The following is a 19,591-nucleotide window of genomic DNA, read 5'->3' on the forward strand; positions in this document are numbered from 1 at the left end:
ATCATTGGATGACATTGACACCATTAGCTGGGATTTAATTGATGGGGTGGTCCACCGAGATTTAGCTTTTAGAAGTTAACCTGTTCTGTCTCTGTGTGGTTACTGGTCTGAAAACATTCCTGTAAATAGGTTTTAAAATGAACCAAGTTGTCAGGGTCATTCCTTAACATTGTGCCCTTGGGCTGTTCTGTTTGGGCAGTTCAAAGGAAAAGTTACATATGGTAGTTCAACAGAATAAAAACCACCCTTAAATACGTGTAAAGAGCATACAGTACATATTGTTGTAAACTTTGTGTATTACAACTTTTGTAATAGTCACTTTTTCACAATAATGTCAGAGTAAAATTCTGATGACGCCAATCCTTGAAAGGGAAGTTTTACGACTATTTGTTTCTGAGTTCAGTAGAGCCACATAAACTTCATATCTTTACCGCTGACCCGTTTCTCATGTTGTAAGAAAATCCTTCTTGAAACTAAATGTGTTAAACAAGTTCTGGTAATTTGGAAGTAAAATTGATACCTTTGGCATATCTTTGGAGCCTTTTGATGTCAAATTTGACTTTTACTGGCATTGGTTACTGTCTGAAGCAAAGGTTTTTTGAGGACATGAGACGTAGGAGCTTAGAATTTCACAGCTGAGACTGGGCAGTTTCATTCCATTTGCTATTGATTTACAACTGCGTGTCGAACATCACACAAAAAGTATTTCAAAGTACAGAACTGAATTGTATATACCCTAGTTACTTTCCTCACAAATGTACAATGAGTGTCAGCAGCTCCCAAAGAAGAGAACTCAACAAAATTTTTTGCGGACTGAGGACAAAATTCTCCGAAACCTGTTGGCTCAGATCCATGCTGAGTGACTCAGATTAGAAATCAACTGACAACAGTTGACACGGGTGTTTTGCTCAGCCATTCCAACTCCAGATGTTAGCGATCTGAGCAGAGAGCGAGAGAGAGAGAAAGAGAGGAGGCTGCCCAGTTGGTGTCACAGTGGCATCACTTTGTGTTCTGACGTACTCCCATGTGGATGCTAATGACTCAGTCAAAGCAGAACAGCTGCACACACACACCCACACATACACACACGCTGTTGATCATAAAATGGAACTGCCAGGACAATTTCATTATGAAAGCCTTGAACCAGGGAAGAATCATGATTTGAATTAAGAGCCCCTGTTGTGGAAATAGTTTAAAATGCCAATACTATCTACCGTATGTATGCATTTCCTTTGTAAGGGATGTCTTTTTTTGCTTTTGGCTGGCTTCATTTGTTATTGTTAGCTTCTGTCTATGTATTAAACAATATAATAAAACTAAACTTCAGGGATAATCTCACTTCTTTCTTCCAAAATGCTGTTTGGCCTATTATTGATGGCACAGTACCAACTTTTGATGATTCTTATTTAATGCCATATGATTTTCAACATGTTTTCAAAGTAGAAATATGCAACATCTTGTTATGTTACCAGATGTACATGTAACTTAAATTTGTCTGGAAGAAAGCACTGTATAGTCACAGAAGCATGAGTTTTAGATAATAGCGCAAATGACCAATTTTTTTTCGAAAATTTAAACTTAAATCATCATTAAATCGACTTAATAAGGTGCAAATTTATTCACTATCTTATGTTTTTTTACTGCAGGTACTTGAAAGGAATCCAGACGGAAGGTGGAGGGGAACTGTCAATGATGGGGAGACGGAGAAGACTGGTTACTTCGGTGCAAACAGTGTTGAGTTGTTAGATCTTCCTGAAGAAAACTACAACGAAGGTAAATCATCCTTTGCTATCTGAGTGGGTGAGTCATGCAGTGTCCAGGGGTAGCGGAGATTGGATGAGATGTTTCCATGGAAACTGTTACCATGGTGACTACTGTGGAAATGCTCAGTTTTATCAAGAGATAAAATTGAAATCCGGAGTATTTATTTCACTCTCAAGAGTGATGCTGCTTCAGAGTTAGGCGTAGATTTCTGAAGCAGATTCTAGGTTTTCTACACGTGAGACTTTGTGAATGCTCAGTCTGTGTGTGAGTTCCAGCTGAATGAGTGATGTGAGATCAGAAAGTGAAATCAGTAAAGTCGGTAATTTCAGTCATGTCAGAATTGTAAAACAGTCATTCTCGCTGTGCCAGACAGCAGTTCCCGCCATTTCAGATGTGCATTGATGCGCTGAAGTCAACACAGGTGTGGCCTTAACAAGCTGCCGCTAAAGGAGAATGTAATTGTGCCATCACCATTATATGGCGCGTCACCACAGTACTATCAGGCTTTTTCCTCCCAGTGTGTTGTCTTTGTTGAAATGAGTGCTGCTTTTTATGTTGTTATTACCATCCATGGCTTCACAAAGAGAGCGACGTCTGTCTCAGCATCACTGGAGTCTGTGTGCATGTACGCCTCTGATGTGTACACACAGTGTCTTCAAAGTAGGACACTTCCAGCTGTTGTGTTTACACTAATTTACCCCATTAGCTGTCACAAATGTGCATTACTGATTCAATCCCCTTGCCAGATGACTTGTGTCACATCTTTGTCTGATTTGACAGAGTCCGGAAATCGACTTTCACTTCAATCCAGCATCCTGTCATCTTTGTGGTATTTTACAATTTCATTTCCTGCTGGGTTGCAAGCAGTGATCACATCCACTTTTTTTCACTTCATCCAGCTCGACATCATTGCACTCAGGATGTCTTTGACATGATACAAACTTCACTTATCGGACATGTGCGAGAGAGTTTGGCAGTATATGACTTTACATATCTCTCATCATTTGTAACCCTTCCCATCTCACTTCTCCATGAAAGGATCCAGTCTTAGCATTGATGCAGCAGAGTCATAGCAAACTCCTGCTGACAGGGTGAAAGCACAAAATATCCATGGAAATCGTGAAGCAATCTTCAAGCCAGGAAACTGATCATGGATATTTTCACATTTCTGTCATAACCATAGATCATCTAATCAGAGGGAAAACATATATCAGATTTCTTGTCAATTTTTCTGTTCTCAGATGACCAGGTGCATGTAATTGTACCCGTACTTTGTAGAGTCAAATTGTGGAGTAAAATTTTTTATTATAAAAGGTGCTATGTAATAGATAAAAAATTCAAACACTCAAGTTCAGAATCAAAAGGATGAAAGTTGTAAAATTTAACTGAATGATTAGTCGTATGAAAAAATGCCAAGTGTTATGTATCAATCACTGTTATTCCATTTTCTTTCATTAATGATTTATGAAATAAGTGCGTGCTAGACATGTTAAGCAAGCTGGTTCCAGTTTCACAGAGGTGTCAAGTTGACAAATGGGGTCATTAGGGAATTCAGAACGTGAGAAAGTGAGCGATGGTAACATCTTTTGTTTTATCTCAGTATCTTCATCTTTTCTGTACAAGGTGCTGTGTGTATTAATGTAGGAAATCTGTGATATTCTGTTTGAAGGACCAGCAATCCAAGGCAAATTCTAATTGCCGCAACAAATTGTCTTGATCTGTGTTTGGAGTTGTCTGATGTCAACAGTGCAGCAGGTAGATTTGCTTACCCACTGTATTGTGCAAAGGTGCAATGATGCATTCCTCTCATCTTGAGAAGAAATTCTTCCCTATGTGGGTCAGTCACGTACAGGCCTGTCCCCGTTTTCCTTCAGGGCTTTCCATGGGAAAAATTCACTTCACTATGTATAATAATTCATGCATAGTAATACCAGGATCACTGTATAAAGGAACAGCTCTGGATTGATAAGAGTGATCTATCGAAGGAAGATAAAGATAGTTTCAAAGGAAGATAGAGATAGTCTTTACAGATAACGCGCGGATATTTCATTTTCTGTTGTCCCATAAATTGGCTTCATGTTAACATTTGAGTTAAGAATGGGTGCTGGTACAGTTTGTGCCTGTGAGGGCTGACACCTAATTTGTAGCACACACACGGCGTTCAGAATTCTACCATTTGTGAAGCCCAAGGGCTGATAGATGACTTGGCATTCAAGAGAAGTGCGCAGGCAGAGAATTTTACTCAGAGGTTTCATTCATTCGAAAGTCTCTTTTTCTCGGGTACTACACTCGAGGGAAGGCGACTGTAACTTCTGTGGATGAATTAGAAACCTGTGATGCGTTCTTCAAAGACAGGGTTGATTGATTCATGGCTTCTTGCTCCATCGGGAGAAGACTGGTTGAGGCTATGAAAATACGTAAAGACTGTAAGTTTGCCCATGAAAGATGTTATCAAAACAAGCTGAACAGAGTAGAGATATGGGGCACATGAATACAGGTCTGTGCTGAGAAATGTGGGTCAGACGACTTTGGCAAATTTTATCCTTTTGTGATATAATGATGTTGCTGTTACAATGTTCAACATGTTCAGTGATTTTCGAGGATTTTCCGCAGCTGAAAAATATGACTTTCAAGGAATCATTGAGTTTCAAATTTGTGTCATCAGATGTGTTATCATAGTCTGACTCATTAAAGCCAGAGACTCGGCCAATTAGCCTGAAGTGGCTTTTAAAGTAGGAATATTGTATTGATCCCATTTTGATTTCTCTTTTCATAAAGTGATACCGATCGAATGTTATTGATTTTGTTCAGACGGAGTGACAGACACCGTCTGCTAGGCTATTGTGATTTGCTCATGCATTGTCAACTGTCTGGTGTCCACTCTGAGACAAGTATCTGAGTAATGAACCTACTATTATTTGCAGACAGATGTCGACTTCAGTTGAGCACGTCTCACTTTGTTTACAGAATCTTAACACAATTGTGTTCTTCACGTAAATTGTTGGTGTGCATCTTGTCTGATGCATTTTCATGACAATTAGCTACTGAATTCAGTGACAAGTACTGTACAAATTGGTTCATTGTTCATTGGACAAAAATGTGACAAGTACCATATAACAAAGGTGAGATAAAGTGCAGTGAAATGTGACAAGTGTAGCAAAATGTCAAAACATGTGACAAGTGCTGGAAGGAAAATTGTCACTTATGGGTTATTGTTGGGGAATAGACAAGACCTTGTAAAAATAAACATGTTCATTTCCCAAATTGTTGATTTTACTCGATCTGTCTGGGTTATTTGTTGACATAGCAGTAAAATAATAAGCTGTAATTCTGGGAGTCAATATCATTAAGACCGCAGTGTATAATTGTAACTTATATGTCTGTTTTGTTTGTTTTGATGACAGTAGAGAGTGTAATTTCAAACAAAGTTGGTTGAACACAGAATGGGAAATTTATAGTAACAAAGCTTCTGTTTCAATATCATGCCGGAGGAATTTTTTGCAGGAAAATCATCGGTTGATTAACAAGTTCTTCAAGGTTAATTTAGTAATGTCATTGTTGTGTGCTTTTATGAGTTCTATCATTGTCAAATTTCCAAGATGAAATTTTCAGTTTGAAAAAGGAAGACAGCCCCGAAAGGCAATATAGTATAGATATCACCACGACAACATAGCATAGCCGAAAGTATGAATTAGATTGCATTGATATGCAAATGAACCATCATCACCTTATCACCTAATAAAGTCTTGTAATAGAGCCGGTAGTTTAAATTTCATTAATAATTCACGAATGCTATGCATACAAACTAAAATAATATGGAAAGTCAGTGTAAAAATACAAATTAGGAAAGGAGAAAGCTGTACTGAAATGATCTATCCAAAAACAGTAAATCTCATTTCTGCAATTTCAGAAGTCTAAGATTGAATTTCATTTGTAAGTCTGTTTACTTCTTGTACATTTTCAACACCTTTCTGATGATATATGTTCAAGGCTTTTGTTGATGCAATTAAAATAAATTGCACTGATCAACAGTGAATAATTATATATAATTAATATTATCATATACCCATGACCGTATCAGCGTCTCCTCTGACGCGTCGTGACGTGGAACGTAAAACATCAGTCTGATACGGCACGTTACACGTCATCAATTGTTGTTTATTTCCGATTTTGACGTTTTGATGTCATCTTGCATTTAACGATCAAATCCATCTTTTCACTTCCATCAAAATTTACCAATAGAAAACGAAACATATTACTAGTACATATGAATTCAACGTTCCTTTATTTCAGATCTAAAGAGAGTTACAGGACAGGTTGTTGTAGAAAATTAAAAGTTGATGTTTACAATCTGTTGTATTTCGCGCTACTTCGTCGTTCCTGTTCACGTCAGCCATGTTTCAGCAAGAGTTATTAAAGTGAATTCAAACTTACAATATTGTCCGTGTAATAATTATCCACCAGAACACCGGGACGGTGACCAAAATAAGTAAATTGGCTCCATTCCTTTTCTGAACTGCGGTAAATTGCGCTGAAATAATCCTGTTTAGACTGTATACACTCGACACGATGCGATCGACGACTTGATCAGCTGTTGTAAACAATTATGTATCAATGCGCTCAGACCAGCGGCAGAATATAAAAACATAGTCCCTTCGAAAGACTGCCAAAAACTAATAAAATTTCTTTATTTTTAATTACCTTTTACATAAATATACGGTCATGGGCATATGATAAATCGGTTATCCCACGATATCAGCGCTTGGTTGGGACGTATTGCCACTCGTGAGGGTGCGCGCCGCATCACACTCGTCTTCGACTCGTGTGATGCGGCTCGCACCCTCACTCGTGGCAATACGTCCCAACCAAGCGCTGATATCGTGGGATAACCTCATATGATTGGCATAATTATAGTCTCACAGGAAAGTTTTATGGACAAAAACACAAAATATTTTAACAAAGTGCAGCAGCACCTTTGCAAGTGTTGTAGGGTATGTAATTGCCTACTTTATTTTCACAATTTACTTTGATAGAATGAAATCAATTTTATCTCCATCACAGACAGACACAAAATTAAAATGAAACCATGATCTTAGTCAACTTTTGTAAAAGATTAAAGAGAGTTTTTTCATGTGTGTTGTCGTTAGTCGTTTACCAAAAATCATTTAAAGCAGAATTTCATCAGCTAAAGTAGCTGTAGTTGTTTTACGATGGTATTCTAACATGCCTGAGGCCTCTCTGGAATAGATGCGTGTGTTGTGTTGAGTATAGTTGCTTGTAGCCATGGCAGTACAGGGATGCTGACATTGAAAATATAAACATGTTTCCTTATACTGTTGTCAAAATCCTATAATGGATTTTTCTCAAGGCCATGCAGAGTGTCATGAAAATGTACCCTCAAAAAAGGCCTGATGTTTGTGACATATTTCCTGCAATCAATGTAACAAAGTTCAAACAGCCTGGGAGAAAGCTCTGAATTACAGAAAAAGGTCAGTGACCTCCGTGTCGTTTTAAGCCCAGAGACATCAAAAGTATTGGGAAATGATATTTCACAGCAATGACAGACGGATGTGTCACTTGTAAAGTGAATATTTGTTAATGCTATCGTGATCTCACTCTTCAAGGAGTGATTCCTGTGTACAACAGTAGCAGGGTTTTACATCACTTTTAACTTTTGAGAGTCCCTGGGACTCCTGGTGTTAGAAAATGGGAGTCCTACATCAAAATATGGGGGTCCCAATTTATTTCACAAAAATGTTTTATAGTTTATCAATGCCATGGTCTTCACTGTGTTCAATTAGTATTAATTTGCATACACAGAGACAACAAGGTTCCATATTGTACATGGAGGGGTAACTATTGTGCAACACATGCACACAACTATAGGGCATATTCAACTGACTCTGTATAGTTTGAACCGCCTGTATAACTATAATGAAGAATTGAAGACAAAAAACACATTTCACTAACCTTTTTATCGATTAATTTTGGTGTTTGACCCAACTTACATTAGTTTAATTCACGTACGCGTGTGTAACTATCTGTGGCTTATCGAGTCACGGACTCGTACTAGCAGATCCGTACTACCATACATACTAGTCAATCCGTTCGCCAAGTTTGATCACATTTTTTGACAAGCACGCCACAAAATCCGCCACAAAATGGAAAGAAACCACTAAGTATCGAGAAAAAAGTTTCATGTCCGGTTTATTTCAGTTAAAAAAATGCGTAACACGTAGGAAATGTCTCGCAATGTCAACAGTTCAGAACAACTACATTTCATTTACAAACCGGGTCGACTGTTATGGCCGTCTCGCTTCAGGACGGCCGGAGGTCAAATATCAACAGTTTAAAGGGGCTTTTTGGCAGTCAAACGCTTGAAAATTCACAAAATACACTTCAATTTAACCGAATCCTTACAAATTTCTCAATCTTGCATGTTTTGGACTTCGAAAACCTTAACCTCGGGTTCCATGTCGAGAGTTAGGCATCACACAGTGCCGCCATCTTGGCCGCCGATACGTTCGAAGTTCACTATCGCGATCGATTTGGTCACCAAATCGCGTCATTTTTCCATAAAATATTCTCAAAAAAACTGTAAAATCTATCATTTCTATCACCCAGAGGGCAGTAGCTTGGCATAATATAGTTGTCTTCCGTGTCTACGGCATGGTAAAGCTTTCAAAACGTACGTACGTGTTTCGTTCAATGCACTGTGGCCGTATCCGCGTACGGGTGAAACTGCAGACCTGATTAAATATTCATGAAAACCGCTGACCTCTTTTGAAGAAAGTTCGCATAAATTACTGGAATTTTCGATTGTTAGGCTGCATGATGTCATTATTTTAGTCCTTATATGGTACTAAACTGGGTTCAAAGGGTCAGGAATACCCTCCTTCTGGCTGAGTTCGGCAATGCATAGCTAAGTTAGGCATAAGCATAGAACGCAATCACTGTCGGTTTATATACCGACGTGGCGCTGAGAGCGAGAATGCCGTGTCGGTTTATAAACCGACGCGGCACTTTAAGGGTTAAAGTACGGGGTCGGTAAGGTTTACTGGGATGTGTTTTACGTGTTCAGCAGCTTCGCAAGGTGTACACCAGCAACAGATATTGCTGCGTCCCAAGGGACGCGTGGTTTAGTTTTTGAGGGGTCCTGCGTCCGGTTTTATGCGTAAAGGACGCAGAAATGCGCGTCATGTAAAACCCTGAGTAGTATGCTGACTTTTACCTTTCGTGAAAGTGAAAGCCAGGAATACTCACTTATAAACCTGAGTGAAAGCTAAACTGTCTGGCAATTTTAATTTCCTGAGATGTAGAGACAGTTAAATGAAATATTTACGGCACAGGATCGGTGTATCTAACTGGAGGGGATTTAAATTTTAGTATCTTGCTCCATGTTTTTGATTGCCGTGAGGTAGTATCATTGTTTTGCAATCATTTGATGGGTTCCCAGTGAACAACAACACCTCCCCAACCTCTCCATCTGTTGTAGAATTTGCCTAACCACTGTCATCACTCACAGTGGACGGTGAATAAAGCATCAAAAATCAGGATCGGCAGGGCTTTGATGTCGTCGCTGCATTGCAGGGTGTGCTCAGCTTCTGACCCAGATCATGAAACCATCGTTCAAGAGTGTGAATCATTTATATAGAAACCAGCATAACTAAATTTGAATGGGATTGACTCTAATTGCCAATGCTGATGATTTTTATCGATAGATGCACTTGGGTTGGGCCATTCCATTCTAAGTGCAGGGGGTTACAGACCTTGAATCATCCAACCAGGTAACAATGTTAAAAATACATGAGGTTTATCTAACTTTGAATTTTTTCCAGAGAATAATAATTTTTCTGGGATGAGTTTGGTTGGTATGACACCATTCTGTCTCTCTTTGTTCAAGTTCAACCTGTTTCGTGTTGTAGTCCCTTTGATGCAAATGGTTTGGTCTGTTTTCCGATGATATCATCGCATGTGTAGCTAGTCGGTGGGTTAGTACATGTGATGTAGCACACACCGCGACCAGGTGATCGATATCAACTGATTTCACTTATCTACTGCTTTCTGTGAATCGCCATAGCAATTAGATAGGTTTATCATGGCAGTTTGATACCTGTCACCCACAGTAGCCTAAATTTCAGGTAAGCTTCACATTTATGTCATACTCATGATTTTTAGAAAAAGTGATAGTAATGACTCAAATGAGTAAAATTAGTCTTTTCACAATACATGTTTATGTTTTCCAAAATATTTTGATGTATTATCTTTTAATGAATATTGATCAATATCAAATTTTACAGTATTTTCGATACTCCATATTGTCAGTGCTGTGCCTCCCTGTTGCCTGCATATGTTAAGCAGTGTTTAATTAATAGCAAGTTATTTTTAGATGACATTTAGGTGATAGTTATAGATGTCTGACAGTTTGTAAGTTTGATGTCTGAAGGGTTAACTCACATCTGATATTTGCATGAGATATTTGTCAGTGCTGTACAATCAAAGACGCATTTCTCATTTCCATAATTAAAAACCCCCGAGGAAGTAATCCCGGCACGATGCAAATTTGCCAAACCAATTTCACAAGGAATATTGAAAGGGTCAGCGTCAATTGAATGCAAATTGAAGTGGTATGTTGTCGATCAGAGTCGCTGTCATAACACATCTCTCACTACAGACAGCAATCGGATGTTGGTTTAGCATTTTGATCAGCAGTGGGTATGTTTCTCTGTTGTGAGCGTTTGGTTAGGATACAAATGCTCCCTAGGTTTAGTATTTGTGATGGTACGTATGCCAAATGATTTCCAGACGGCTGTGTTCTTTTCCATCATGTACATATCATCTGATTGAATCAAGTGCATTGGATGACCTTGACATTGCCAGTCATCACTTACAGTCTGATTTTCAGACATGCATTTCATCTCTTGGTCTCCCTCTAGACTCTTCCAGTGTGTTATATAATACCCCTCTCACTGGCTTCAAATTCATCTGGATGTCTGCCAGCCGAAGGGCAGGTGTTCAAAAAACGGTTCATTCCATTCTGATCATAGGGGAAGTAGCTTGAAGTTTGACGTGCTTTGCAGGCACAGTAGTTAATTTCACTTTTAAAAATCTATTTTGAAAAATTTATTCAAAAAATGAACATCTGATATTTTACATAAACTCAGCACTTTGATATCATTCAAATTAACTGTGCATTTATTTTAATTTTGGCGCAATCAGACTCAATTCAGTAAATTTGTGCAAAGTCATTGTCTAGACATGAGATGACAAGTCCCAATTTTAATTGATTTTGTCTTAAATAAAGGACTTATCCAAAATTAATCCATGCCATGGTGTGATAGACATTTTTATGAAGTAAAATTCTTTACTTTCAAAGAGGTGGTTTTAATAAACAAAGCAAGATACCAATATAACTCTCATGATGAAATGAACCCAAATTTTTGCTTGTTCTGAAATTTGTAGTTACAAGACTGGTCAATTTTTCCGTGCCGTGCTGTAATAGGTAGCATTGCTTTCATAGTCTAATCCCTCTGGAAAACTTGAAATATAGGGGTCAATGCTCTGGCAAATGAAATGCAAAAGGTAATTTTCCTGGTAAGAAGGCTGAGTCTGCATTTTCTCACCATATCTTTTCTGTCTTTGGAAAGTGGTTGTTGATATGTGTCTCAAAATTATGTGTAGTAAAAATAATTAAAAAATTTGAGACTTATAGCACTTAATTTCATTTTAGTGAGCTGCTACAAATTTCTATAAATGTAATGGTTTTCTAGCAATTGTCTGTGTAATCCTATGGGGAAAAGACAAATTTAATGATCTTTAAATACATTTACATCGGTTTTTGTACAATGAACTGGCAGTCACGCTAGTTGTTGTGCTAGCAAGTGATAAAATGTTCCCATTGTGTGAACGATATTTTTAATGTGTGTGTTTAATCGTTTTGAAAATTACAAACACTGAAATTTGAGAATTCATAAAGAAATGTAATGAAAATCCTCTTATGCTGTGGAAATTACAGCAATTACGTGAGAAAGGCTGGAATTTTGCCAAGTTGGTGTCTCAATATTCGCAATAGTCTCAGGTGTCTTCTGGGCAGATTTTATGGCGAGTGTTCACCATTTCCCAGAATGCATCATTGTACCAAGGTCAATAGCAATAATTTCTAATGGATTCAACAGAACGGGGCCCGCCTTGCATTCAATTAAGTCCTTTATATGAAGGTGTATTTTCTGCAGTAGAATTTTTAGAAATGGCATGAATGGCTATGGATCACAGCTGGTGTATTTAATGGAATGTATAGAGGCAAATTTGGATGTTTCCTGGCAAACAGAAGACTCTGATTATTTTAGAGCCAGTCCCTGTATTATTTGTGCTCTGTTGTTTTGTTAATGGGTACAAGTGTGTGACTCATTTTGAAGTGCAGTGACTGGGTTTTTCAACATTACAGTGTCTCACGCATGAACTTCAAATGAAAAATGAAACAAATTTACATAATCTTGAACACTCAAAGGTGAAAAATAATACCCGTTTTCTTTTAGAAGTAGCATTTTTTTGAGTTCTGATATAAAACTAGGTCAAATCTGAAATATACAGGTTAAAAAACCTAATTGTACAATATCTGGGGTAGTCTGTCATTTTTCCGCATTTCCCGTCTCATAGATGCAGCAGTTTCGTGATTTCAAAGTCAGGTAAGCAGTAAAGAATGTCCAAATTGTAAATTAAGTCCTTTATACCATGGATGCTGAACGTTCTTTGTTGTAGGATAACATCATTAAAAGGGGTAGAGTCACAGGCTGTTGCAGTTTATTGATTCCAGCGGCAGTTCAATTACTAGGCTCTAAAAGGTGCTATATCCTAGGTTCTTATGTGTTAGTAACACACAAAGACCTGAGCAAGCGTTGAAATAGTAATAGCATGGCACAGTATTGATCCTTGTGTGAAGTGTGCATGGATATTAGAGTTTTTCCGTGCATTCCAATTCCGTCTTGTTATCCGAGTTATTCTACTCCACCTGTATTTTTTTTCACCACTAGATTGAAAATTGCACGGCAGAATTACCAATACGGTTGTGAAACGTTGGAAAGCGATAGTGTTCTATGAATAGGCTATATATGATTAATTAGATGCTGGTACATAGCTTTTGTACTTCTATCCAAAAGACTTGTCTGGTATTACATGAACAAAATGAGATACCTTAAGGCAGCTACTGCTAGGGTTTCCGATCATCATTGTAAACTGATTCACTTTATCAAAATTTAGTTTTCACCCAGTACAATGCAGTGCAGAATATAGAAAGTAAATAGTCTATATAAATCAGTGCTTTAAATCTCTTTGTATCAATATGTCATATGGAGATTATCAGTCAAAATATGAATTGCATATGAGATTAAAGTTCAATTTTCTCATAGGTTGTGCTTCATATCATTGCTATAAATATGTGATCACTTTGATAGTGGGATCTATTTAAGCCTATATTTCCTCCACTAATTCTGGTACGTAGTTCCTGTCTTGACAGATAGGAAAATTAGATCATATCATGACACAAGATTGACAGGGTCACATTTTGTATGTCATTGAGTCTTAAGTCCCTTGAAGACAGCTGTTGAAAATTTCATGGCATGAAATGTTCCCTGCCGGAGGTAGAGTGGTAGTTGAAATGAGCACTGCTTGGCGTCCAGGTACCTTGGTCAAAATTAAGCAACGTGACTGTGTAGTTCCTCGAGAAAAATCTAGTTAAATAATTAGTATGTTAACTAAACCAAACACACAACATGTTAAAGTTGTGTTTATGCAATTTTCATTTTATTCCATGCCTGAGTAACTAATTGTAAAAGGTGAACAAATAAGAATACATGTGTTGTAAAGTTAGAAATTTGGAATAGCGCTGCAAAAACGACTGTTGGAGCAGAAACGGTTTTTACCACCCACAGTATAATCTCCTTTCATCCTGGAGGAATGTTTAGTCAATAACTTGAATGCCCAACATGGGTTAATATATGAATAATGATGATAAATCGTTATTGTACCATGAATTCTGGCATGGCTGCCTGCATTACTCTCGGCAGATTAGCTTACGGCTTTAAGTTCTTGTCACAGTACGCGGCCAATATCTCATAATCCATATTCAGGAAGAAAAAAAATTGAATGTTCACGCTGTACCTATCGCTGTCTCCAGAGATTTTTTATCATTCATTGAATTTGCATGTGAGATGTCATATTTCTATGGCTGGATATTAATAATTGAAGTCAGAGTTGTGTGCAACGCGGCAATCTGTCAAGAAGTCTTGAGTTTGCCTTGACTGTGTGTGGAGAAGATGAACGCAGCAAGCTTCCAGATACTGTTTGTGCGTTCAGTACTCTAATGCAGTCTCTGAATCGTCATTGAACATGACTAATGTAGTCTTTTTTAAGTTGTACATAGCTCAGAATGGAAAAAGTTCAATTTTTGCCCATCTCTTGCTCAAGCAACTTAAAATTTTCCTTTTCCAAGGACCACCTATAATTTGGAGATCGCTGTGTTAATTTATTATGGGTGGGAGAAGTCAATTATCTCTATTTAATGTCGTTTGAATTTCAAAATGACAGCCATTGTGTTATCTCCATTGGAAATATGTTGTATTTAATTTTCACTTAACCAACATTGCGGAAATGTAATTGTGTCCACGGGTTTAAAAAATGAATCCACACAAGCTCTAGACCAGAAAAGAATTTTCAGCTCTTTGTGAGTCTAAAATTTTATCCCCGGGGCACTGGGTGCAGTCTGCCTTAATAGGTCAGGTGTGTAAATTCTTTCATAAAGGGATTCAGCCGTGAAAACAGTGTCACCTCACCTCCATCCTTGATGAATCGCTTCTGAAAAAATTGGTGGCATTGACCTTTGTCAGTCTGTTGACTTGAACAAACTCTGAATTCTCCTTCTGCTAATAATAGTGCTACCCAGCACTTATGTTTGTGCTGTGTACTTTAAGTCTGAGAAAAAATACCTGTCAAATTAGCTTGATTCAGTGGTGGAATATGAGGTGAAATATCAGTCGTCGGCCTTTCCTAACTGTAAAACCTTAATGGTGCTGTTTAGTCGTTGACTGAACCATTCACACCTATAATCCGGGACAGCTTTAACAAAGTTAAATAAATCGGTCACAAGAACCTGGAAAAACGTCTCTGACAGAATCATCATGGTCATGCTTAGAATACTGAAGAAGTTAGATTCTAATGATGGGATGTAGTAAATGTTTGCTGGAGGAATATTGTATGAGAAGCACTCTGCATCTGAGTGTTCAATGAAAACTACAACTAATAACATTTCATGTAATTTTCATTCACGTTTGCTGTGTTAGCGCTGGCTTTTCAAAATGATTAGCCACCGTGGCTAAAAGAAACAAATTTTCATTAGCCACAACAGATTTTGCTTAGCCACACAATTGTCCGCGATGAAATGCTTGATGAAATGAAGTCTGCACGATACACAACGTATTCATTGGCGCGTGGGGAAAGTCTGACATTTTCTCTGATTTATGGACACATACATGACATGAAGAGGTAATGAACTTCAAGACCAATCTCTCCTGAAATTAATAAAACAACAATATTTGGTCATCACAGTGTGTGTTTATTCAGTGTACTAATAGTCTCAGTGTTACATCCATAACTTTAAAGATCTATTTCCATACATACTGACTATTGTTTTACAACTGATCTTTTTCCAGGGCACAGATTTGTTGTGACATCCTATCAAGCTGTGTCTGGATGTTCTCAAAAGTATCATCATCCACACCCTCAGAGTTTCTTACTTTTTTTACCATGTTGGCAAAACCTAACCTATTTTTCATGTTGATCCATACTTCAAAAGCTGCATCAAAGTCAAAGTTGTGCATGTGAGGGCCCTCTACAGAAATCATGGCAAGATCATTAACATGAGTAACTGTTAATAAATTTCTATGAGCTGTCTTGATTAAATTATATTGGGAAAAACCCCTCTCACAACTAACTGATGTGACTGGGCAGGTAAGTGCCAATGCATACAACATACACACATTTGGAAAAACCTCTCTTTGTTTGTTGAGGACTTCTCTGAAGAATGATTGAGTATCCATGGTTTTGTTTTTCAACATCATTGATTTCACTATGGCCCATTCCAGTTTACAATCTGTGGCATTGATAATGGGCTGATGGATTTTGCCTTCTTTATCTGTCTTCTGAACACCAAAATGATCTACAATACTCTGCAGTTGTGGCAATCCATACTGTGAATCTGGACTATCAGGTAATTTTTGAGGGTCTAACACACAGAAGGAATCCATCAGCCCACTATCAGGGAACCATGTTTGCAGATGCTGTACAAGTTCCTCAGTAAACCTTCTTTTATTTGCCTGAAACTTCTCCCTTTCGCTAGTTGTATCTCTGATTTCCTGAGATTTAAACAAGCTTTTACCCTCACTTGAAGGTACACTTGGCACACATTTGAGAAATTCCTCATAGTTTGGCCCATTCACAGTGAGTAGAGTCTGCAAAGCTAGTACTGTCCCATCCACTTGAGTCTTGAGATCAGAATATATAGCAGTTTCTGTCTGCATGGCTTTACACAACTTTGCAAGTAGGCCTATAGCATCAGCAGAAAAATAAGTCATAGCAATAAATTGATAAGTACCAACACGCTTCAATAGGCCACTTGCAATAGCTTTGTGAGCTCTCTCTTCAGAAATTTGAACAAGCCAAGCAATTACACTATCAATACAACCTACCAGTGCTTCAACGCAATCATTGAATGAAAGCCATCTTGTAAAGAAAACTTGTTTGATTTTCTTTGCCTTTGCCTCCCCATGATGAACCTTTGCCGCCTCTAGAATTCTCAACAGTTTTGGTGAAAATTGAGAAGTTTCCCCATCTGATTGAGATCACGAATATACTTTACTAGGTATGGGACCATATTAGCAGCCTTCTCACTGGCAAGTGCCAAACGGTGAGCTAAACAGTGATTGGCCACAAGATAAGGGTTTACATCCTTGAATCTTGTGGTCACACCAGATTTCTGCCCTCTCATCACACTAGCACCATCAGTTGAAATACAGATTAAGTTTCCAACATCAAGATCTTTATCAGCTAACAACAAAGACACTGCATTGTAAATCTCTCCAGCTGAACATGCAGAAAGTTCCTTTACACTGAGAAAGTGTGATTCTACATTTCCATCACAGTTCACAAACCTAATATATACCATCACTGTTGACAAGTTTGAAACATCAGTAGCTTCATCGAGTTGTGCTGCATATATCTTAAATGGACAGTTTTTCACATTACTCAAAATCTGTCTCTCTATGACTGTTCGTATGGAAAGGAAAAAATCATCAAGACTCTCATGATGTGTATACTGTAGCTGTGAACTGCCATCCTGTAGAGGATTCAAGGCTTGGCAACCCTAAAATCAGGGGAAAAAGAGATACAAATTTGGTCAGTCATGCAACATGAGCCTACACAACATCCTCAACATCTTTCCTGCACCTCAACATATCTTTTTCAATCATATTTCTTTGCATTTTAAATAAATATGGCCCAATAGAAATACCTCACATAAAAAGTTACTAAAAATAATAATCATACTTAATTCCCTAGAATATAATATTTTCCCCAAATTAATCATAATAAATCCCCAAAACTAATCTCAAAATAATTACCGGTAAAATGAAGCAGAAATTTTTTGCAGTACTGAAAGCATGCTACTGTGAATGGGTATGCTGGACTTACATTTGATATCTGCATGTCTATTAATGCAGGAAGTTTCCTATTGGATATCTGTTCTTTGGCCATGGTAAAAACTGTCCGCATGAGTGCCACAGTAGTGTCTTTTATTTTCCCATATGCTGTGGTGGTAGCAGACTTCATGTCTTCTTGGAGTGACGGTCTTGCAAACGCAGCTCTACAATCAAATATTATTATGGTTGAAGGGAAAAAAAATTGTTAGTCTGGTCGCTACAACTTGTACAAGAATCGATCGCCGCGCCAGATGACATGGCAGGGAATCAGCGATCGTTCATCGAATAGTTTCATACATCATGATCGTTTATTTGTGGTGCCTTTTTCTCACATTGTGTGTATACACGTCAAAAAATTTGTGATTCTTCCTCATCATTTACCATGTACGATATGCTCAACAGGTTTTACTTACAATTACATATACATTTACATCACGTGGGCAACGTGATGTCGCACTTGCTTCTCACAAGTTCGCTCAAAAATATGAATAAAACAAAAGTAAACCAACCTGTGATCCCTGCTCTTTGCATGTTTCAGTAGATCATCTTTTTTGGGGGCATTGTCAGACTTTCCACGCGTGAATACGTTGTGTAGTTTCGAATCGATGCAAAGTTTACATTTCATCAAACCATTTTCAGCATCGTGAGTTAGCCACGGAAATTCTGTGAACCAAGCTTGTTGAAGTGATCGATGCCTGTCGCGGCCATATTTTTGTTTTTTCTTTGGATTTTGGCTCGTATCTTCTTGAGAACTAGAAGCCCTTCCAAAATAACTTGAAATAGATCGCACTCCGACGGCGTTTTTTTGTTTTTCCGCCATGGCATCGTCATCACAAATTAGACGTCGCGGGCCTGTCGCCCGACGTCTGCTATATATGCAAATACATGTGATACTCGATCGATCACGCGTACGTCACAGGTCTCGCGAGACAATGCGTCTGCGCGATGAAAACACGATGTCCAAGATGGCAGCGTTCAGAGGCCGCACTTCGTAGTCTCGTCCGACCGCAGCATATTTTTACCCACAGGTTATCGTAAAGTTGCTTGGATAGTCGTTCCGAGGCGGGCGGCCGCAGGTCGCCGTTTACTTGGAAAAAATAGAAAGGTCAGACACCGATTTCAGACAAGCAGCCTAAAAGAAACAAAAGAAACAATCTGGCGTCAAATAAATGATCCCCGACTATCACAAATACCTTCTAATGTTTATTGCTCCAGTATGACCGGCCTAGAAACGTTACATGTGCCGAAATTTGGCAATATTCACTTCCTGGGGATTCCGCACACTTGCCCTGTATCCGCCATACTGAATTCGAACTACCTTACCCACAATTCAATGCGAAGTCCAATTAAGTCAGTATGGCGGATACAGGGCAAGTGTGCGGAATCCCCAGGAAGTGAATATTGCCAAATTTCGGCACATGTAACGTTTCTAGGCCGGTCATACTGGAGCAATGAACATTTGAAGGTATTTGTGATAGTCGGGGATCATTTATTTGACGCCAGATTGTTTCTTTTGTTTCTTTTAGGCTGCTTGTCTGAAATCGGTGTCTGACCTTTCTATTTTTTCCAAGTAAACGGCGACCTGCGGCCGCCCGCTCGGAACGACTATCCAAGCAACTTTACGATAACCTGTGTTTTACCATGTCACATTGCTTTCACTTTTGGGCCAAATTCCCATTCGCCACTGTGGCGAACGATGTTTAAAAACTTTTCGCCAAATCTTATTTCTTTTCGCATTTGGCGACGTGGCGAATAGGCAGCGCGAACACACGTTTGTATGTGCCCAGTGTGTAGAATTCTTAACTGGCATGATTTTTCATTATTTTTGTGAAGCCGTCCACATTAATCGTATTATTTCAATGCCTTAACATTGATTGGGTCACATGTTGTAATACGAATGTCAAATGAGCTCAGAAAAAGAGGTTCTGTTAGATGTTGTAAAATTTGTGCAAATGTGGCAACCTGTATGCATATGCAGCATACAGCTAAAAATAGCATCAAAATGTTGATAAGTGTTATAATTAGTCCTTGCATGTGTTGCTCATTCATCTGGACACAGGTGGTTTCATGAATTTATAAAT

The 19,591-nt window shown here is 38.3% G+C and overlaps 2 protein-coding genes across 2 annotated transcripts in view; one reads left to right on the forward strand and one right to left on the reverse strand.

Moving 5' to 3' along the window:
- LOC139151862 (caskin-2-like) overlaps positions 1 to 19,591 on the forward strand; it is a 133,569-nt gene that overhangs the window by 78,642 nt on the left and 35,336 nt on the right. Inside the window, 1 exon segment of the mRNA XM_070724892.1 lies at positions 1,647 to 1,773. Coding sequence (XP_070580993.1) covers positions 1,647 to 1,773 — 127 coding nt within the window.
- LOC139151861 (zinc finger protein 862-like) lies at positions 16,473 to 18,455 on the reverse strand. Its single transcript, XM_070724891.1, has 3 exons — positions 18,020 to 18,455; positions 17,503 to 17,674; positions 16,473 to 17,176 (listed from the first exon to the last, which is right to left on the reverse strand). The coding sequence occupies exons 1-3, from the start codon at positions 18,328 to 18,330 to the stop codon at positions 16,610 to 16,612; spliced, it is 1,050 nt and encodes a 349-aa protein (XP_070580992.1). The 5' UTR covers positions 18,331 to 18,455; the 3' UTR covers positions 16,473 to 16,609.

Source organism: Ptychodera flava, chromosome 15 (genome assembly GCF_041260155.1).
Source record: "Ptychodera flava strain L36383 chromosome 15, AS_Pfla_20210202, whole genome shotgun sequence".
NCBI classification, from domain to species: Eukaryota; Metazoa; Hemichordata; class Enteropneusta; family Ptychoderidae; genus Ptychodera; species Ptychodera flava.